This window comes from Megascapheus bottae, chromosome 6 (genome assembly GCF_031878675.1).
Source record: "Megascapheus bottae isolate mThoBot1 chromosome 6, mThoBot2.hap1, whole genome shotgun sequence".
Taxonomy (NCBI): domain Eukaryota; kingdom Metazoa; phylum Chordata; class Mammalia; order Rodentia; family Geomyidae; genus Megascapheus; species Megascapheus bottae.
Genome location: NC_143514.1, coordinates 59,260,020 through 59,283,024, shown reverse-complemented (window position 1 = coordinate 59,283,024; position 23,005 = coordinate 59,260,020). Strand labels below are relative to the sequence as shown.

General features: G+C 41.9%; 1 protein-coding gene across 3 annotated transcripts in view; it reads right to left on the bottom strand.

Annotated features, from left to right (window-relative positions):
* Positions 1–23,005, bottom strand: part of Trit1 (tRNA isopentenyltransferase 1) — a 43,872-nt gene that overhangs the window by 15,212 nt on the left and 5,655 nt on the right. For all 3 annotated transcript variants that reach the window (XM_090335153.1, XM_090335155.1, XM_090335154.1), the window contains exons 2-5: positions 14,004–14,144; positions 5,562–5,660; positions 4,717–4,865; positions 302–444 (exon numbers count right to left, since the gene is read on the bottom strand). In XM_090335153.1, the coding sequence (XP_090191279.1) occupies positions 302–444; positions 4,717–4,865; positions 5,562–5,660; positions 14,004–14,144 (532 nt within the window). The remainder of the gene's footprint in view (positions 1–301; positions 445–4,716; positions 4,866–5,561; positions 5,661–14,003; positions 14,145–23,005) is intronic.

Genomic DNA, 23,005 nt, shown 5'->3' with positions numbered 1-23,005 from the left:
GCCTTCCTTTTCTTTTTCCTTTGGACCTTCACTAGACAGCTGTCTCTTTTCCATTCTCATCCTATCCTATCCTAGCCAGGCATCTCATCTTAGAACCAGCACTAACCTCACTTTTCAGACAGACACCTAAGGGAATGGCACTGTGCCCAAGTCAACAAATAATAACAGCAATAATAAACTTAATAGCCAGCACTAACTAGTGATTATTATAAGCCACCCATGGTTCTAACGTTTTATAACTAGTAACTGAGAATTGTAAGTTTTACCTCAAACGGACTCTAGGTGATCAAAGGGCTTTTACCTGTCTGGTTAGCATGAAGCCAGAGGATGCAAGGGTTCGGGAACTTCAGTGGGCCTCCGAGGGGACCGCCACCTTCCTCTGCATGTTGATGATGAAGAAATTCACTATGAGAGATTCCTGTTTCTTCAAACACTTGCAAGCTCCTAAGTTGTTTAAAGGGGATAAGGAATCCTTAGACATTATTAGTAAATAATCATTGTTAAGTGAACCAAAGAGAAGGGCTGAATATTACAGAAAGACACATTTTCATTTTCATGATATATGTCCCCCCCAAACAAGATCCAGGGTTAGTCCAATCCTACAGGGTCTCAAAGATCTTAAATAGGAAAACTTTATAGAAAGTGAGAAATAACACTATTCTTCCAACCAATATTCTAAAATCAGTAGAAAGGTACAAAAATACCTAGGTCTGCTCTACACAAATACAGTGAAGTTCACTTTCAAGTGAGCAGGGAAGGCTTGCTGGGGCACTGTACACGCCGGCAAGTCTGGTCTGGCTAGAGGGCCTTTCCCACAGTTCACAAGTATGCAGTATATCCAGCTCATCAACCTTCTTCTTAAATATGTCTCACAGTAATCAAGAATGCTCCTGGCAAATCTAGTACTCCACTGGAACAAAGATCAATGACAAAAACCTTCAGACTTCAGCTCTAGGCTGTGCGTATCTATTACATTACGCAGCACTACGTAACTAAACTCTCAAATCTATACTTCACCACACCAGACGATGACAATTTATCAGTTTGAAAGTGATCTTTCTCTTTCTGACCCATTTTTATTTCCTGAAACCCTAACACAACAGTGGAGACCCCTTGTCTTTTAGTATCAATAGCCAGTCCAAGTGGATCTATCAGGAAAAAAAAAGTAACATATTTCATTTATCTGGAGTTTAGAATGCAGATTCAACCCAACATAAAAGTGGGGAAGAGGGGCCGGGAGTCTAGTCTAGTGGTAGAGTGCTTGCTTAGCATGCACAAAGAGCCGGGTTCAATTCTTCTGTACCACACACGTAGAAAAAAGCCAGAAGTGGTGCTATGGCTCAAGTGGTAGAGTGCTAGCCTTGAGAAAACTCAAGGGCAGTGCTCAGGGCCAAAACCGAAGCCCAGGACTGGCAAACAAAACAAAACAAAACAAAAACCCCCTCCATTCTTCTCCAAAGAGCTCTTGTTTGGAACCTTGTAACTCTAATTAAAGCATGATCCTGAGCTTATATTAGTTCAGAAGCAACAAAATAAGAAGTAATGCTAAGAGAGAAAAAAGACTGATTGGTCCAAATTGATTAAAGGAGGGTATAGTATATATAGGGGAGAAATCCGAAGGTGCATGTCCTCTGAACCAATAAAGTACTGTTTATCAAAATGAATATCAGGAAGTGGAAACATGTTTTTGGGGGTGGACAAAGAGGGGCAGGCCAAAGGAATGCAGGGAGGAAGGGTAAGCGAATGCAGTCACGATATTCAATTTACGTTTTTATATTATGTAAAAAATGAACTATATAACTTGAGTGTAGCCAAGGAGTGGGGAAAATGGGGGCCAGAGAATGAAGGAAGGGATGACACTGACCAAGAAGCATATACTCATCTGACTGATGTAACTGTAACCTGTATGTGCAATGACTTAATAACTATCAGAAATAAGTTTTTTTTTTAACTAATTTGTCAAAGAAGTGGAGAATAAGGGATGAAATACAATACAGTATCTGCCTGGCAAACGGAGATCCTGAGTTCGAATCCTATAACCACAAAATTTGAGACGGAAGGAGAGCGACAGGCAGACAGAGACAGACAGAAAGAGAATAAACAACCTTACCTTAAAAATCATAAGGGGGAAGGAGTTTGGCCTAGTGGTAGAGTGCTTGCCTAGCATGCACACAGCCCTGGGTTAAATTCCCTGGAACCACATCCACAGAAAAAGCCAGAAGTGGTATAGCAGCTCAAGTGGCAGAATGCTAGCCTTGAGCAAAAGCAGCCAAGGACAGGGCCCAGGCTCTGAGTTCAAGCCCCATAACTGTCCAAAAAATAAAATAAAATAAGGCCAGGAGTTTGGCCTAGTGGTAGAGTGCTTGCCTAGAATGCACAAAGATATGGGTTCAACTCCTCGGTACCACATACATAAAAAAAAAACCAGAAGTGGTGCAGTGGCTCAAGTGATAAAGCTCTACCCTTGAGAAAAATCCAAGGATAGTGCTCAAGCCCTGAATTCAAGGTCCAGGGTTGGCAAAAAAAAAAAAATCATGCCATAAAAATGGGGCTGGGAGTTTAGCCTAGTAGTAGTGCTTGCCTAGCATGCACAAAGACCCAGGTTCGATTCTTCAGTACCACATACATAGAAAAAAGCCAGAAATGGTGCTGTGGCTCAAGTGGTAGAGCTCTAGCCCAAGAACAGTGCCCAGGCCCTGAGTTCAAGGCCCAGGACTGGCAAAAAAAAAAAAAAAAAAAAAGAATCCTAAGGAAGGCAGTCCTGGGCCTTGAACTCAGGGACTGGGTACAGTTTCTGAACCTCTTTGAGCACAGGGCTAATACTCTACCACTTGAGCCACAGTGCTGCTTCTGGCTTTTTCTGTTTATGTAGTACTGAGGATTAGAACCCAGGGCTTCATGCATGTTAGGCAAGCACTCAACCACTAAGTCACATTCTCAGCCCCTAAGGGTTTGTTAAAAATAAAACTTAATGAAGTTTTACAGGGGTAGCAAACAACTAGCCCAAAACGCTTAAAATCTTTTGCTCAAGGGTAGCACTCTACCACTTTGGGCCACAGCTCCACTTCCAGTTTTTGGAGTGGTTAATTAGAGGTAAGAAATTTTCTGCCCAGGCTGGCTTCAAATTGTGATCCTGAGATCTCAGCCTCCTTAGTAGCTAGGATTACAGGCATGAGCCACTCATACCTGACTAAAATCTTTTGGTACATAACAGCCCAGCCACCTATGCTTCTATGCTACCCATGGCCCACCTGTCTCTACTGACTTATATCCAAATAGCCCTGGGTAGAAAGAGGGTTCCGGACCTCAGGAAGAACATGAGTGATATTGCCTTCAAAGGAGCGCAAAAAAAAAAAAAAAAAAAAAAAAAGTTAGAATGAAACATGGTCCTCTAAATAACAATCCTACCTGAAAAGATTTTACTCTGCCAGGTGAGAGTGGTTCACATCTATAATCTAGCTATGCAGGAGCTAAGATCTGAGAAACACGGTTTGAAGCAAGCTCAGATAGAAAAGTCCCTGTGAGACCCTTATCTTCAAGTAACACCTAGAAAACTGGAAGTAGAACTATGGTTCAGCCGCAGAGCACTAGCCTTGAGCAAAAGAACTCAAGGACAACACCCAGGCTGAGTTCAAGCCCCACAACTGACAAAATAGATTATTTAATAGATAGATAGATAGATAAATATTTTACAAGAAGAATTTTTTTTCAAAAATATATTTTTTTTCAAGAGATGGGGTACAACTAGGAAAAGATTCTGAAAAGGTTTCTAGGGACAGAATAATGGAGAAAGAAAAGATTAAGAAATGCTGACCCTGAAAAATCATTTGGGTGGACTACTTCATAAGGTCTACGAATTCCAGATGTTTCCATAATATGTATCTCCCACTGGGGTTTGAAGTTATAGCCTTGTGCTTGCTAGGGTTGACCCCTTATCACTTGCGCCATAACCCCAACCCTGCTTTTTGGTACTTATTTTGGAGATGGAATCTAGCAAACTGTTAGCCCTGAATGATAATCTCCAGATCTCAGCCTCTGGAGTAACTAGGATTACATGTGTGAAGCAGTGGAGCCCAGCTCTTCCTGTACTAGTTAGGCTGTATCCATACAGCTTTATTAGATGTCTTTCATTAGATATTCTGTTGTGTTTGATGTGATAATCCCTCTCAAAAATGCAGCAAAATAAAGCCAACACATGGGACTGCAATTCTAAAACAACCACATGACCTTATGAGTTAATTCACCACGTCTCTTCCCTATGAGACAGCATTCATGTGCAAAGGTGAGCTGATCCATGAGACAGTTCACAGAACTCACCTCCCACTGGGAAAGCTGCTGGGGCACAACTCATTGCACAATCCATTATGAAACCCAAATCACAATGTAAACGGACTAGATGCCAGAAAAAAATTTATATGAAAACTGTTATACAAGCAAAGATCAAATAGAAAATGAAGCAAGACTACATAGGCCCCAGGGAAAAAACAATCATATACTATGCATTTAAAATATAACAACAAAGTAGGGTGTAACTGTTCATTGAGGGAGTTGGATTGAGACAGTGCAATTGTCTCAGTTGGGAGTCCTGGGCATCCTGATCGGCTGAGCTATACTCACTCTCCACTATTACCAAGCCTTCTATTATTTAGGCAAAGCAAACTTCTCTGCCTCTCAACTTTAAAGCAATTCAGGGGCAGTGGGCACATGCTTTCTGACCTGGCCATTTTGCGCTTGTCATGTGGGTGCAGCTTGGCAGCCATTTCTGGGTCCACCTGGCTGAGGCGTTTGTAGAGCACATGGCCATCCTCCTTCTCAAGCTCTATCTTCCGATCAATCGTCTTCCCAGTGCCCACCTCCTGAGGCCGCTGAACGAAAATTTAGAATAAATATGGTTTAACAATAGTACAATAAACTTTTAGGCCGTATGAGCTACTTTGCTTAATTAGCATTATGAATAAAGAACAGAGATGAATCAGAAGATCTTGCTATATAGCAAGAGATAGATCATAAACCAAAATTTCAATACTCTGTGCTAAGTACTGTGAAGCCACAGCAAAGAAGGAAGACTTACTGCATAGGGAAGTACTCAGCTACCCTGCTTCCCTGTACCAGTGCTAACTCATCTATTTAACATACTCAGGAAACTAGTCTTTCAGCAAGAATGACCAAAGAGAGGCCCGGAACTGCCAGTAAATTACCTTTGGAAAAGCCTCACCCCACACAGAAACATCTTCACAAGAGAGGTCAGTGTTGGCCCTCTCTGACATGTACTGTGCTGCCAGCCTGGAAATGCTGAATCAGACTAATGCACTGCTAACTTACACGAAGATGCTAATTAATCCACACAGGAACATTTTTCCCACACACAGCCCATGCCCTTAGGCCTGCCTGGAGGAACATACTTCACATATGAAGGTGGTGTTTTCTGCAGAACACTAAGTAGGAAATTACAAGTGCTGAGTATAAGAAATAAGCCAAGAGTCAACCTTCTTCCCATTAAAATTGGCTGGCATGAAAGAAACACCCATTTCCTCAGTGAGTTACAAATGAACTAAGCTTACCTTGGTATTAACTAGAACTTTCCAGAGCAGAGACTCAATGTAATAATTGGTTCCTCCCACAACAATAGGGATTTTGTCTCGAGCAAATATATCTTCAATATCATCACAGTTAAGAAAATCCTGAATATTTGGGAAAGGAAGTAGCAGGAAGAAGAAATCTCATTCACTGCAAAACAACAACAACAAGAAGGCGGGGGGGGGGGGGGGGGGGGGGAGGGGTCAATGGAAACCGACCCATGCCAGCCTTGACTGTTCCTTCTAAGTTCACACTAAAATTTCTACTTACTTCTGAAGGAATTTACATAAGCAAAACACACACACACACACACACACACACACACACACACACACACACACACACACACACACACACATATATAATAGTAACACCTTAGCGGTCTAGAAATTTTTAGCTTTTTAATTTTGTTTTATTTTATTTATTGAGTCATGGGACTTGAACTCTGGCCTGGACTCTCTGTCCCTGAGCTCTTCAGCTCAAGGCTACAATCCCACCCTTGAGCCTGGGTGCTGTCCCTGAAGCTCTTAAGCTCAAGGCTACTGACCTATCCATGAGCCACATCCCCACTTCCCGTTTTGTAGTGATTAATTGGAGATAAAAGTCTCACAGCTTTGTATCTTTGTATTGCCCGGCTTTGCATTGCCCAGGCTGGCTTTGAACCCCCATCCTCAGATCTCAGCCTCCCGAGTAGCTAGGATTACAGGAGCCACTGCACCTGGCTATTATTTTATTATAGAATTTTTTTGTGTCTTGCTGCTAGAAGCCAAAGTTTTAAAGCTGGGTATGCAGCTCAAGTGGTGAAGTACCTGTCTAAAAAAATGAGGCTAAGTTAAAGCTTCAGTACTGACCAAAAAAAAAGGAAAAAAAAAAGAAAAAGAAAAATTCCAACTTTTATTTCAAAGCAGTTTAACAAGCACAATCACAAGGGCTCTCACAGAACCAAGTGTCAGCTGCACAGGAAGCCACTAAGGTAACATCCAGTGTGCAACTCTGCTTTTTAAGAGAAAGTAGGATAAATTAGTCTCTAAACCACAGCTCTTAGACTCAGGAAGTCTCTACTTCTATGTAGCAGAAGTACACATTTTGTCACTCAAGACTTTACCCAAATAAGCACAAGTTCTCAAAGAGACTTCAAATTCCAGAGTCCCATTCTTGGGCAAGTTACTCAACCTGTCTGAGCTTCAGTCTTCTCACCTGTCAAATGTAACATATAAAGCTCCCACTAAAAGCCTCTGAAAATAACACAGCACTCTATTTACTTTAGCTACTTGTTTTTATATTCCTGCTACTTGCTATTTGCTTTAACAGAGGCTTTGCTTCTGAAAAGGTGTGTGTGTGTGTGTGTGTGTGTGTGTGTGTGTGTGTGTGTGTGTGTGTGTGTATGTGTGTGTGTGTGTAGAGGCTTTGCTTCTGAAAAGGTGTGTGTGTGTGTGTGTGTGTGTGTGTGTGTGTGTGTGTGTGTGTGTGTGTGTATGTGTGTGTGTGTGTGTCCGTCCCCTGGAGCTTGATCTGAAAAGATCTTGTGTGTGGGGAGGAGAGGGGGGGTTCTGGGGCTTGAACCCAGGACTTGGGCACTATCTTGAGCTTCTTTGCTCAACGTTAATGCTCTACAACTTGAGAGCCACAGCTCCACCTCCAACCTTTCTGGTGATCAATTGGAGAGTCTTAGAGACATTCTTACCTGGACTGGCTTTGAACCATAATCCTCAGTTCTCAACCTCCACAGTAGCTAGATTTACAGGTGAACCATCATCAACCCAGCTAACTTAAAAAACAAATTCTATAATTAGATAAAGCATCCTCTCCACCCTTGTTCCCTTAGCAGTCAATCTGTGGGCACAGAAACAGATAATCTCTTTCTTTTTTCTTTTCCAGATAACCTTTCTATCAAAATGAAACCCAATAACACTTAAAATGTTACCAATCAAGGCTCATAAAGAAAAAGCACTGCTATGTGTTTCAAAAAGAAAAACACATTTTCTATTCTCTTTAAGTATAGGGAATATAATTACAGAGAAAACTAAAACATCATTATATAACATAATTAGCAAAAGGGCTAGGAACTAGAAGAGGAAGGAAAATTGGTGAGATACCAGACAGAGAATAGAAGAGAGGGGAAATGTATTTAATGGGAAAACATTTAATGTGTTTGCCCAAGCCCTGAAACTATTGTAATCTTGAATAATACCCTATTCTCTGGGCCTCAGTATGAATATTTTCCTTTTAATTAAAAAGCTTGATTCTCCAGGGAAGAGCTCAGTAGTAGAGCACTTGATTACAATCTATAAGGCCCTGGTTGGATCTCTGCTATAAAAAAAGGAAAAGCTGGGGGCCGGGAGTTTGGCCTAGTGATAGAGTGCTCGCCTAGCATGCACAAAGACCCGGGTTTGATTCCTTGGTACCACATATGTAGCAAAAAGCTAAAAGTGGTGCTGTGGTTCAAGTGGTAGAGCACTAGCCTTGAGAAAAAAATCCAGGGACAGTGCTCAGGCCCTGAGTCCAAGCCCAGAACTAGCAAAAAAAAAAAAAAAAAAAAAAAAAGAAAGAAAGAAAGAAAGAAAGAAAGAAAGAAAGAAAGAGCTGGGCGCGGTGGCTCATGCCCGTAATCCTAGCTACTCAGGAGACTGAGATCTGAGGATCAAGGTTCAAAGCCAGCCGGGGCACAAAAGAAGCTGAGACTCTTATCTCCAATTAACCGCTAGAACACAGGAAGTAGGGCTTGGCTCAAGGGTAGGGTGGGTAGTCTTGAGCTGAGGAGCTCAGGGACAGCATCCAGGCCAAGTTAAAGCCCTATGATCTGCCAAAAAAAAAAAAGGAAGAATACAAGCTGACTTAACCAGAAGTGACCTCTAACTTCTTGGGAGAATTAAACAGGCTGATCACTTAAGCTCAGGAGCTAAGACCAGCCTGGCAAACAGAGCAAGACTATCATTTCAAAACAAAACAGGCTGGCTGATTACTTTTGCTGGTAGTTAGGTTCATTACTTAGCTTAGTCTAGTCAGGAACTCTTGATTTTCTTGCCTCAAAGACTACTAGGAGACTGGGAGAATGGCCTAGTGGTAGAGTGCTGGCCTAACATGCATGAAGCCCTGGGTTTGATTCCTCAACACCACAGACACAGAAAAAGTCAGAAGTGGTGCTATGGGGCAAGTGGTAGAGCTCTAGCCTTGAGAAAGCCCAAAGACAGTGCTCACATCTTGAGTTCAAACCCCAGGACTGGCCAAAAAAAAAAGAGTACTAGGATTCTGAGCTGAGCCAGTGGCTCACACTTGTTATCCTAGCTATTTAGGAGATTGAGATCTGAAGACTGTGGTCAAAGCCAGCCCAGACAGCAAAGTCTGTGAGACTTTCATCTCCAATTAAACACCAAAAGCAAAAACAAACCTTAAGTGGAGCTATGGCTCAAGTGGTAGAGGGCTAGCTAGGCTTGAGCACAAGATCTCAGTGACAGCACCAAGGCCCTGAGTTCAAGTCCCAAGACCAGCCAAAAAAAGTGATGGGACTCTATATGCTTTCCCCGCCCCCCAATCCTGGGGCTTGAACTCAATGCCTGGGTACTGTCCTTGAGCTTTTACAAGGTTAGAACTCTACCACTTGAGCCACAGCACCACTTCTGGGTTTTTCTGTGTATGTGGTACTGAGGAATCAAACCCAAGGCTTCATGCATGCTAGGCAAGCATTCTACCTCTAGACTACACTCTCGGCCCCTCTCTACTTTCTTTTGTTGTTAAATGCAGGTCTTGGTACTTGAATTCAGGGCCTGGGCATTGTCCCTGGGCTTTTTCTGCTCAAAGCTAGTGTTCTATGACTTGAGCCACAGATCTACTTCTGTTTTTTGCTGATTCATTGGAGATAAGAGTCTCATAGACTTTCCTGCCCCACTGGCTTTGAACCACGATCCTACAAGCTCAGCCTCCCGAGTTGCTAGGCTTACAGTTGCCTAGCCAGTGTACATTTCATAAGTTACTTTCAGTCTAACATTTTGATACAAGGCTTTTATCACAGTGAGCCACTGGTGCCTCGCTAGTATATACTTCATAAGGTATTTTTGGTCTAATATTCTGATATAGGCTTTTATCAACACTCAAGTATCCAGCCTTTAAGTCTTCCACTTCATTTCTGTTCTTTGAAAATCTTAATTAGCACTCCTTTTTATATGGTTTTTTTCCTAAACAACTGAATTGTCTCACAGCAACAACTTAAATTGGACATATAAGCCATCTGAAGATGGCTTTCATATTATCTCATCTGATGCAACAATCTTGTAAAGCAGATAGAGCAAGCATCATTATCTATATTTCAATCTGTCCACTTGGTAGGTTAAAAAAATTATCTCATTGTTTTTGTTTGTATGCCATGATTAGCAACAAGGGTAAATATTTTTTATATTTAACTCCATTTGAGTCTCTTCCTTTGTGAATTAATACTTCTCAAAAATTCTTCAAAAACCCTGGTTCCATTCCTCAGAACCATAAACAGAAAATATCAGAAGTGGCACCGTGGCTTAGTGGAAGTGCATTACCCTTGAGCAGGGACAATGCCAAAGTCCTGAGTCCAAGCTCCAAACTAGAAAAAAAAAAAATCACATATTAACTGTATTAGCCATTTGCCTTGCTTATGTTACAAATATTTTCTTCCAGGTCTATAATCTATTCTTAAGTTGTATTTACAGTAAACTGAGTTTTTGGGGGTTTTTTTGGATGCCAGTCCTAGGGCTTGAACTCAGGGACTAGGTGCTTCCCTTGAGCTTCTTTTGCTCAAGGATAGTGCTCTACCACTTGAGCCATGGCTCCCTCTACTTCTAGCTGTCTTGGCAATTTGATGGAGACAAGAATCTCACAGACTTTCCTACCTGTGCTGACTTCAGCCTCTTGAGAGGCTAGAATTACAGGGGTGACCCACTGGCATCTGGCTCCTTTCTTTTTTAATTACAAAGTACTCTACATAAGAGCAAATATGTAATATGTACATTGTATACTGGAACTGGAGGTATGACTCAAGTGGTAGAGAATCAGCCATGAGTAGAAAAAGGTAAGCAAAAACCTAAGGTCTAGAGTTCAAGCCCCAATATTAGTACAAAGAAATATGTATAAATTATGAAGCCTAATAACAAAACAAACATTTTTGAATTCAATGTGGGAAATAAAATACTACCAATATATTTGAAGTTCCCAGTATATGCATTCTCAACAACCCCTGCCTCCCATCTAAAATGGAATTGCCATTCTGAAACGTTATTATTCCCTCACTTTTCTTACATTATTAGTAATGGGTAGGTGTCCCCAGTAAAAAAGCAATATTGAGAGCCGGGAATGTGGCCTAGTGGTAGAGTACTTGCCTACCTTACATGAAGACCCAGGTTTGATTCCTCAGTATCACATAAACAGAAAAAAATGGAAGTGGTGTTGTGGCTCAAGTGGTAGGGCTCTAACCTTGAGAAAGCCAAAGGACAGTGCTCAGGCCCAAGCTCAAGCCACAGAACTAGCAAAAACATAAATAAATAAAATAATAATAAAAATAAAATATTGGTTAGCTCTGCTACCTTTTTTTTTTTTTTTTTTTTCTTTTTGCGCCAGTCCTGGGCTTGAGCTCAGGGTCTGAGCAATGTCCTTGGACTTTCTCAAGGCTAGAGCTCTACCACTTGAGCCTCAGCACCACTTCCGGCTTTTTTCCATGTATGTGGTACCAAGGAATAGAACTCGGGTCTTCGTGCATGCTAGGCAGGCACTCTACCACTAGGCCAAACTCCCGGCCCCAGCTCTGCTACCTTTTTAGCTTTTTTGTTTTCATTTGTTTTTTTAGTCAGTCATGGAGCTTGAACTCTGGGCCTGGGTGTGGTCCTAGAGCTCTTCAGCTCAAGGCTACTGCCCTAACCCTTAAGTAATAGCCTCACTTCTGGTTTTCTGGTGGTTAATTGGTGATAAAGAGTCTCATGGACTTTAGTGCCAGGGCTGGCTTTGAACTGAGATCCTCAGAGTAGCAAGGATTACAGGTGTGAGCCATCATGCCCGGCTTCTTTTTTAGCTTTTATAGTAACATATATGGGACATACATACAGGCACTCTTCTGTAACTTCCCACATTTACACTCTTCCTGAAAAGTGATTCTTCCATGCCAACTGATGCATGTAGCTACAATTTATTCATTTTCACATGTGAAAAGAATTTATGAGTGAAACAAATTTTATATTTTTTTCTCTAAGTAGGAATTTACGTTTTTGCTATTAAGTACAATATATTACACAAGACCCTAAAATCAAACTCTGGTAGATTATCAAAAATAGATTATGGGGGCCAGGAGTTTTGACCTCGTGGTAGAATGCTTGCCTAGCATGCACAAAGACCCAGGTTCAATTCCTTGATACACAGAAAAAAAACTGAAGTTTTGCTGAGGTTCAAGTGGAAGAGGTTAGGCCTTGAGAAAGTCCAAGAATAACACTCAGGCCCTGAACTCAAACCCAGAACAGGCAAAAAAAAAAAAAATTATGAACAAAGTACACAAGACTCCTCATAGGCCAATAACCTGGGTCTTAATAGTTCACCCCTATACTCCAAACTACTCAGGATCTGAGCATCATGGTTCAAAGCCAGCCCAGGCAGGGAAGTTCCTAAGACTTATCTCCAAATAGCCATCAAAAAAACCCAGAAGTGATGCTGTGGCTCAAGGTAGTAGAATGTTAGCCTTAAGCAAAAAAAGCTCAGGGACAATGCCCAGATCCTGGATTCAACCCCCAAACCAACCAAAAAAACAAAACCTCTACTCAATCAATTGTATATTCTCCCATCTACTTTGAAGTTTCATTGTGTGTGTGTATCCAAAATCAATCTAGAATTTATTATGGCATATGTAATGTAACACATAAGAGAACCTAATTTTTTTTCCAAAACAATTTACTGTCCCAGAAATCATTAACTACTTTCTTATTTATTATTTTATAACACAAATAAATCCATTTGAATCTCTAACTGGGATTTTCTAGTCTATACCCATAATTTATCTAGTATTCCATGCTAAACTCCATATTAAATTTTCATTATGTTTCAATATCTGGCATTTCAGATTCTAAAGGCAATCTAGACTTTGAAGATTAAGGAAAGTCATATTACTCTTTTCTCAAAAATGTCAGTCTTATCCAGGACTACGTCTTTTTTTCCCATATATTTTTATTGTAATTAATAGAAGGGTTACTTTATATTCACCTGATAGAAGGTGCACTGCTTCACAAACATCGATACCCTTTCTCATGTCTTGGTCCCCATTTCCCTCCCTGCCACCCCCGGCCCCTCAGAACTACTTCTTTCAGTCCTAAATCTGAGTATTGTCACTAAAACAGTTCTCCCCAAATTTCACTATAAGAATCACCCAGGCCCACTTGTCATAATGCAGGTTCTAATTGTGTAGCTCTGGAGAAGGACCTAAGATTCAGCAGTGAGTGGCCAAGACTTGCCCCCAAGTCATTTTTTGTGGGTCATGGGGCTTGAACTCTGTGCCTGGGTCCTATCTCCAAGCTCTTCAAGGATACCGCCCTACCCCTGGAGACAAAGCCCTACTTCCCGTTTATTAATGCTTAATTGGAGATAAGAGTCTCACAGTGTGTAGTGCCCAGGCTGGCTCTGAACCTTGTTCCTCAGATCTCAGCCTCCAGAGTAGCTAGGATTATAGGCGTGAGCCACTGCATCTGGCCAAGACTTTTAAGTAGAAAGAGAACTGTATCTTTCAAGCCCCATCAATGTGGCAGTGATGCTACCTATTGGTGCTTAGGTCATGGAACACCCTTGCTTTGCAGGAACTAACTAGAAAGAAAACTCCTTCTTTGGCCTTGGCTGCTTTGTCCCCACCTACCTGCCTTTTTTTTTTTTTTTTGGTCGGTCATAGGACTTGAACTCTGGGCTGGGCCCTGTCCAGCTCAAGGCTTTTTTTTTTTTTGGTTGGTCATAGGACTTGAACTCTGGGCTGGGCCCTGTCTTTAGCTCAAGGCTATAGCGCTCTACCACTTGAGTCACAGCGCCACTTCCAGTTTTCTAGGGGTTAACTGGAGAAGTCTCATGGACTTTTGTGCCTGGGCTGGCTTTGAACCTCAATCCTCAGATCTCAGCCTCCTGTATAGCTAGGATTACAAGTGTGCACCATCAGCACTCAGCTGTAACCTGGTTTTTTTTTTTCTTTTTTGGTTGGTGTGGGGCTTGGACTCTGGGCCTGGGCATTGTCTCTGAGCTCTTCAGCTCAAGCCTAACAACCTACCCTTGAGCCACAGTGCCACTTCCCATTTTCTGGTGGTTAATTGGAAATAAACTGAATCTCAGGGTCATTAGTGCCTGAGCTGGCTTTGAACCTTGATCCTCAGATCTCAACCTCCTGAGTTGCTATGATTACAGGCATGAGCCACCAATGCCTGGCATAACCTGGCTTTTTAAAAGGATATCAGAGCAGTTGCTTTGTTCCTGAAGTCCACCACTGTGTAACTGGTCACAAGAGGATCCACAAAGCTGATCATGTGGTGCTGGCATATACTCTGTTCTTGGGCAGAAACCTTGTTGGTGATGATGTCTAGCCCTTCATAGACCTGGGGAAAGAAAATGAATATAAGAAAAGTCATCTGGGGCCGGGAGTTTGGCCTAGTGGTAGAGTGCTTGCCTAGCATGCACAAAGACCGGGGTTCGATTCCTTGGTACCACATACATAGAAAAAAGCCAGAAATGGTGTTGAGGCTCAAGTGGAAGAGCTCTAACCTTGAGAAAATCCAAGGACAGTGCTCAGGCCCTGAGCCCAAGCCCACGACTGGCAAAAAAAAAAGAAAAAAAAAGAAAAGTCATCTGCCTCCACAAAAGGTAACTTGATGGAGGGGAGGAGATGATTATGTATTCCTCGCTCCTGCCAAACACTTGACTGACTTAAAACAACTGATCTACCCTATATCTGCAAAGACAGCTAGATCCACAAAAGCTACATCACAGAAGAAATGACAACAGTAGCTTGTTTTTCAAATAATAGCTACTAAGACTGGGGCAGGGAGTTTGGCCTAGTGGTAGAGTCCTTGCCTAGCATGCACGAAGACCTGGGTTCAATTCCTTGGTACCACATACATAAAAAAAAAGCTGGAAGGGGGGAGGGTGGGAGGGAAATGGGGACCATGTCATGAGAAAGGGTATCAATGTTTGTGAAGTTATGTACCTTCTATCTGGTGAATATAATGTAACCCTTCTATTAATCACAATAAAAAAATTATTTAATAAAAAAAAAAAAGCTGGAAGTGGTGCCTTGAGGAAGTCCAAGGACAGTGCTCAGGCCTGAGCTCAAGCCCAGGACTGGCAAAAAAAAAAAAAAAGAAGACTGGCCAGGCGTGGTGGTTCACGCCTATAATCCTATCTACTCAGGAGGCTGAAATCTGAGGATTGAGGTTCAAACTCAGACTGGGCAGTAAAGATTGAGATTCTTATCTCCAATTAACCACTATAAAACCAGAAGTGGCACTGTGGCTCAAGGGGTAGGGTAGTAGCCTTGAGCTGAATAGCTCAGAGACACTGCCAGATCCAGAGTTCAAGCCCCAGGACCAACCAAAAAAGAAGGAGAAGGAGAAGAAGGTATAAATCCATGCCCAAGTAAGAATGAGTTATCCAAGATCAAAAGGAGGTTCTCAGGGCTGAACTTGCATTTTTAAATGAACAGTTGATTGGACACTGGTAGATTAGACTGGTAATCCTAGCTATTCAGAAGGCTGAGATCTAAGGATCATGTCAGATTCTTATCTCCCATTAACCCAAAGAAAACTGAAGAGACACTGTGGTACCTTGAGCAAAAGAGCTCAAGGGACAGTGCCCAAGCCCAGAGGTTCAAGCCCCACAACTGACAAAAGAAAAAAAAAATCCATAAGACTGATCTCCAATTCAGTACCAAAACATTTTGGAAGTGAGGGTGTGGCTCAGGTAAAACAAAACAAAACACTAGCCTTCAACTAAAAAGCTCAGGGACTGTGCCCAGGCCCTAAGTTCAAGCCTCATTACTACCACCACCACTACCACCACCACCAACAACAAAACCAGCCAGAAATGAAGCTGGAGAAGTGGTGCTGTGGCTCAAGGGGCAGGGTGGCAGCCTTGAGCTGAAGAGTTCAGAGACAGCGTCCAGGCTCAGAGTTCACAAGCCCCAAGACAGACCCCCCCCCCTCCAAAAAAAACAAGTGGAGCTATGGCTCCCGTGGTAGCAAAAAGGCTCCAGGACATGCCCAGGCCATAAGTTCGAGCCCCAGGAACCACACATTAAAAAAAAAAAGAAAGGAGATTGTATTGTGCATTCTACTTACCACAAGTTATTCTACTTATCACAAATCTCTAAAAAGGTAAAATTTTGCATTGCTCATAATTCTACTTCAAAATACTTAAAATATTTCTTAGATTTAAATGGCTATAAAAGGTTTTTAGAGTTCATGTAAGACTGGTTCTATTTATGGAAAACTGGTCTATCTACAAAGATACATATAAAACACATACACTTTGAAGTCAAAGTCCCTAATACTTGCCATATTCTAGTAAAAGTATTTTGATCTATCCATATTACTGCTTTCGAGGGTCAGCACATACAGTCAAAATATTCAATATCCTGTCTGTAAGCTCTTGATCTGTCAATTGAACTAAAAAGTTCAAGTGTACTTTGTGTAAATGCAAGGTCTCAGATTCGAAAATAATAGTTTGAAAATAAGAACGAGTATTTGAGGATTAAATGTGCCCTCTGTAATCACTGATTCTACATGGAGCACCGAATAATAAATTCCACAGAGCCCACAAAGATGCTAAAAAGCATTTTTTAATCTTCCATTTCCCTTTACTTGTATGAGTGTCAGATAGGTGTAGTACAGGGTTATGGTTAGGAGAAAACCCTGGCGCCAAGCTGCCTTTTTGGAGTATTCCATTTCTAAGCCTCTGCATCTCAATCTCTCACCAGTAAACAGAGACAATAACATGCATCTCAGGGATGTCTTAAGAATTAAATGAGGTAACACAGTAAATGAGCTTAGTTTTGCCTGGCACACTATGTGAGGATCATATTTTTTTGTTTTTTGGAGATTTTTGTTGTTGTTGTTGTTGTTTTTGTGGGTCATGGGGCTTGAATTCTGCCTGGGCACTGTCCCTGAGCTCTTCAGCTCAAGGCTATGGCCCTACCCTTGAGCCAAGCCTCAATTCCCATTTTCTAGAAGTTACTTGGAGATAAGAGTATCAGGTCCTTTTGTGCCAGGGCAAGCTTTGAACGTTGATCCTCAGATCTCAGTCTCCCAAGTAGCTAGGATTACAGGCAGGAGCCACCTTGCCTGGCTTGAATCGTGGGGTTTTTTTGAAGCCAGCCCAGGCAGGAAAGTCTGTGAGACTCTTATCTCCAATTAACCACCAAAAAGCTGAAAGTGAACCTGTGGCTCAAGTGGTAGACTGCCAGCCTTGAGCACAAAAGCTTAGGAACAGGCCCTGAGTTCAAGCTGCAGTACTGACACCATGCATACACATGCGCATGTACACACACACACTCCCGTCTCTCCTCATCCTCACACCATACCCTGCACTTTCCATCTTTCTCTATTACAGAACTTGTTGAACATGACTTTAAAATACTCTATCTCCTTAGCTGTACAAGCTCTGGCCAAAGAAATGAAATGTGGACCTGTAGTCCAAGCATCTAACAGCACTAAATCTAAGGAAAATAGTAAACACTGAAGGCACGGATGCTGAGTTCTATTCCACATCCTCTCTTCATCAATGAGGAAAATAAAATTCAGATGCATTAGGGGACCTGCCCAAAGTCACACAGGTCAGTGGCACAGGCAAACTGAATCTTTACCATTTTGACCTCAGTCAGTGCTCTTTCCCTATCATGTTGCTAACACCTGGCCTACATAAATCAGCTTTGTGATTTAGAGAAGTCACTTTCTCTGTGAAACCTCAAATTTCTCATTTTTAAATATCTAACATTACTTTTAGTGCCAGAGATCAAAGAAAGGGGGGAAATCAAACAGGGGCACCAGGGGTAACCTGGCACAGTAGCCAGCACTATAGAGACAGAAACAAGAGAAGCCACAAGTTTGAGGTCAGACTGGCTAAAACCATAAAATTAAGTAAAATAGGCTGGGAATGTGGCTTAGTGGTAGAGTGCTTGCCTAGCACACATGAAGCCCTGGGTTAGAGTCCTCAGCACCACAGAAACTGAAAAAGACAGAAGTAGTATTGTGGATCAAGTGGTAGAGTGCTTGCCTTGAACAAAAGAAGCTCAGCGACAGTGCCCAAGCCCTGAGGTCAAGCCCCAGGACTAGCAAACAAAAACAAAAACAAAACAAAAGACAGGATGACTAAATGTAACATGAGATCTGAACTGGATTTTCCACACAAAAGGGACACTAGTGAAAAAGTTGGTAAAATCAAGGTCTACCATTTAGGTCAGTTTTGTCATTGTGATGAATGTACTAGGATGATACAAAATGTTAATATTAAGTCAAACTCAAAATATGTACAAGAACTCTGTTATATCTCTGTATAGATTCTCACATTGTTTTTGTTTTTTTGTTTTTCCCCAAATTTCAGTATTATTATTTAGAGGCCAGATAATTCTTCATTGTGGAGGCTATTTTATACTTAGTAAGATGTTTAGCTATGTTTTTTTTCTATGCTCACTAAATGCCAGGAAACTAGCTTATTGGTTATTACAGTGTTTTCAGAGATTGCCAAATATTCCCTTGGCAAGCAAAACCATTCCAGGTTGAGACCACTACTGTGGAGTTATAGACATTAAACAGCTAAAGGCATACATAATATCTTGTTAAAATTAAGAGGAAGCCAAGTGTGCTGGCTCACGCCTGTGATCCTAGCTATTCAGGAGGCTGAGATCTGAGGATCGCAATTCAAAGCCAGCCTGGGCACTAAAGACCAAAGACTGTGAGACTCTTATATCCAATTAACAACTAGAAAACAGGAAGTGGCACTGTGGCTCAAGGGGAAGGGGGATAGCCTTGAGCTGAAGAGCTCAGGGATAGTGCCCAGGCCCAGAGCTTAAGCCCCAGGACCAACAAAAAAAAAAAAAAAAAAAAAAAATGGAAAAGCAGAATACAGCAGAGCCTCAAATATATATCAACTTATATAAAATATATGCCCATGTAGGCCAGACATGTAGTCTAGTGATCGAGTGCTTGCCTAGCATGCATGGGGCCCCTGGGTTCAATTCCTTGGTACCACATACACAGAAAAATCCAGAAGTGGTGCTGTGGCTCAAGTGATAAGAGTACTAGCCTTGAGAAAGCTCAAGGATAGTACCCAGGCGCTGAGTTCAAGATCCAGGACTGGCAAAAAAAAAAAATTGCACATGTAGATAGTGCAGATTATTTCTGGAAATATGTATAACAAGATATTAAAAACAGCCACTAGATACTTAGATATTTTCTTTTCACTTTTGGTATTATTTGGATCTTTTCCAATAAGTATGTTTCTCTTTTTCCAAACACAAAAAGGCTTTTTCATTTTATTTTCTTCTCATAAAGCTTCCAAATCAGGACATTGTTTCAATGATGTCAAAATAGGTTATCCGATCTTTCCAGCCATGCCAGCCCACACCGCCTTCTACCAAGCTAATGTCACAGAATCTTCCGCTGATTTCCCTCCTTAACCCACTCTACATGCAGACATTGAGTTACTTCATCAAAGTGATTTAATATCACTTCCCTGTTAAAACCCCAACCTCATGGAGTGGCTTTTGAGGGCTTCAACAATTTGTTCCCAGGCTAAATAGTTTCACCTCCTGCAACTGTCCCTCAAGCATCCTCTTGACAAACAGCTGCTGACCATTCTTTGAAGACACACAAAAGGACCTTGACTTTTAACTCATCCTTCACTGTACTTGTGCTATTCTTTTTGTCAGGAATTTTTTTTTTTGTCAGTTATGGGACTTTAACTGTGAGCATGGGCACTGTCCCTGAGCTCTTCAGCTCAAGGCGACTACCCTACTTCTTGAGCCACAGTGCCACTTCAGTTTTCTGGTGGCTAATTGGATATGAGTCTCTAGGACTTTAGTACCCGGACTGGCTTTGAACTGCAATCCTCATCCTCAGATTTCGGCCTCCTAAATAGCTAGCATGAGCCACCATGCCCAGCAGGATTATTCTTTCTATTTGTATACGGATAAATTGTATAAAGTATGATAGAGGGGAAATAAGGGAGGAAGGATGAATAAGAAGAGCTAGAGAGGGGTTGGGGATTTAGCTGAGTGGAAGAGCACTTGCCTGGCAAGTGCAAACCCTGAGTTCAGTCCTTAGCTCTGAAAAAAGAAAAGGAGGGGCCGGGAGTTTGGCCTAGTGGTTAAAGTGCTTGCCCAGCATGCATGAAGACCCGGGTTCGATTCCTCGGTACCACATACATAGAAAAAAGCCGGAAATGGTGCTGAGGCTCAAGTGGTAGAGCTCTAGCCTTGAGAAAATTCCAAGGACAGTGCTCAGGCCCTGAGCTCAAGCCCAGGACTGGCCAAAAAAAAAAAAAAGAAAAGGAAAAAGAAAAGAACCAGAGGGAAAATACAGAACAGCACAGAGGTAAGGGCTCAAGAAAGTAATTTGGGCAGGATAAAGTAACAGTGCTTACCCCAACAGATTGTGGTGAAGATAATAATGTGACAATGTTTCTGTGATAATATGTGAGATTGCTGTCTGGTATATTACTCATTATTTTGTCAGTATTATTTTCACCATTCTTGGTACAGAAGTGAGAGCTTTAACTGTAGCTGCCACAATAAGAATGGACCAGTGAAGCTTCTGGATGTCCATGGTAAACAAGGCAAACAGGACCCTGGTTTAATTCAAATATATAAAAAGAATCCAACAAATTACACGAGTCCAATTCGGTTAAATCAAGTTGAGCACCTACACCTAAAGTTACTGTAGACTTTTAACCAGTGCTTGTATTTGAAGCAAAGCTGTGTCAACACCGTGCCCCAAGCACTAAAGCATCAGGGCAACTCGTCACAGAACCAACTGAATCTTCAAGTCCCATTTGTGCTTTCCTGTGGCTTCCTGTTTGGTCAGTAGTCACTTCTCCTTCCTCCTAGCATGGAAGATTTTACTTCCAAGTTCTCCCAGCCAGGTGCCCATGGTTCATGCCTGTAATCCTAACTACTCAGGAGGCTGAGATCTGAGGACTGTGGTTCAAAGCCAGCCCAGGCATGGAAGTCTGAGACACTTATCTCCAATTAACCACCAGAAAACTGTAAGTGGCACTGTGGCTCAAAATGATATAGCACTAGCCTTGAGCTGAAAAGCTTAGGGACAGTGCCCAGGCCCAAAGTTCAAACCACACTACCCACAAAAAGCAGCAGCAACAACAAAAGTTCCCAATGTAGCTGTAAAAAAAAAAGTAACTAGAAGCCAGGCATGGAGGCTCAAGCCTGTAATCCTAGCTACTCAGGAGCCTGAGATATGAGGATCAGGGTTCAAAGTCAGCCCAGGCACTAAAAAGTCCGTGAGACTCTTATTTCCAATTATTCACTAAAAAGTGATTAATTGGAAGTGGCCCTGTGGCTCAAGGAATAGGGCGGGAGCCTTGAGCTGAAGAGCTCAGGGAGAGCACCCAGAGCGAATTCAAGTCCCATGACCGACCAAAAAAAAGGGGGGTGAGGGGGCCGGGAGTTTGGCCTATGTGTTAGAGTGCTTGCCTAGCATGCACAAAGACCCGGGTTCAATTCCTTGGTACCACATACATAGAAAAAGCTGGAAGTGGTGCTGAGGCTCAAGTGGTAGAGCTCTAGCCTTGAGAAAGTCCAAGGACAGTGCTCAGGCCCTGAGCTCAAGCCTAGGACTGGCCCCCCCCCCAAAAAAAGGGAACCACATATGTACCACTTAGACAGCATAATAGTATAGCCAAAGAAAAACTAAATTTAATTAAAATAAAGGTGAGCCCAGGGACCTAAAAACTGATCAGATGTATTTATAGCAGATGAGTTAAAAAATTTTAAGATTTCCTTTTTAGCCCCTTGTCAGAGTCATTTTAAAAGACTATCTTACCAGTAGTTCACACCTGGAATCCTAGTGACTCAGGAAGCTGAGATTGAGGATCACAGTTCAAACCCAGCAGGGGCTGAAAAGTCCATATGATTCTTATCCCCACAACCAGAAAACTGCAAGTGGCACTGTGAGCGCTAGTCTTGAGTGAAAAAGCTCAGGGACAGCACTTACACACTGAATTCAAGCCCCACAACCGACAAAAATAAATAAGTAAATAAGTAAGTAAATAAATAAGACCACAGTTGATAGTGACAGCAAAAAGCCTCTGGGTAGGCCCCCACTCCTGGTTAACCCATCTTTGTGTCTCTTATTTCATGACCTGATCCACCAGCCTGTCTCTTTCATACCCCTCCCCCCCGCATCCCAGATCTTCCTTGAGCACTATTACACAGGCCGTTCTTTAGTAGAAAACACTGATCTTAAATTATGTCCCACAGCAGACAGAACACTGAGCTCCACATCTATTAGATGGCACATATTCTGATTACTAGTCAGACTGCCAAAAATCATCTCCTTATTCTCTTGTACGTTTGGGAAAGTACAAATGAAACTGTGCTCTTAGTTCTGACTAGTGTTTCTCCACAGGACTAGAAGAACTGAGGCATCAGAAATACTTCCTTTTTATAAACCCAAACAGAACACGTTATTTTTTCTTAGCATATATTGGAGTCTGTATTTCCAGGCAGTCATTGTACATGTTTAGCAAGTGCTTTCAAATTTCTCAGTACAATGTTTCATCCAACCACTGAAGGCGACTCATTGTACCGTGAATTTACATGCCAAGAAGACGACTCAGGCTGAAAAGAAGATGTTCAGTATCATCTTCCTGCAATATATCAGACTCTACAAATGAGTTAGACGACCCAGATCCAATTTCCAGGTGCACAGGCATCCTGCAGTATGATCTCTAGTCAGCTCTTTAATCTTTCTGTACCTCTGTTTTTCTATCCTGGAAAACAGAGATTGTATTTCTGATTCCTCCTTGAATTCAGGTTCTCAACTATTGAATGAAACTATTTATGTTCCTATATGTTTGTGGCACAATCAGGGTTTGGATAAAAGAGAAAATTAATCACAGAAATTCCTCATTTTTGTAAGATCTGCCATGTAGAAACCTATGGTAGAGCCCAACAAGAATGCCTACGTAAGTGAGCCCTCAAAAAGTAGTTCTGATACTCCACAAATCCAATGCATAAGAATAATGGGAAACGAGAGGCATGCATAGCCTTCAGATGCTAGGTAGATACAGAAGCAAGTCAGTGTATACCAGGCTCCAAAGATAAAATTACCACTCTAGACCTGCTACCCTCAACAACCCCATTATATTTTTGCCTCACATAGTAATCTCTATACTTACTTACTTAATCCATGTTTACTAAAACAAGTACTCCTCTGGAAAGGAAATTCCT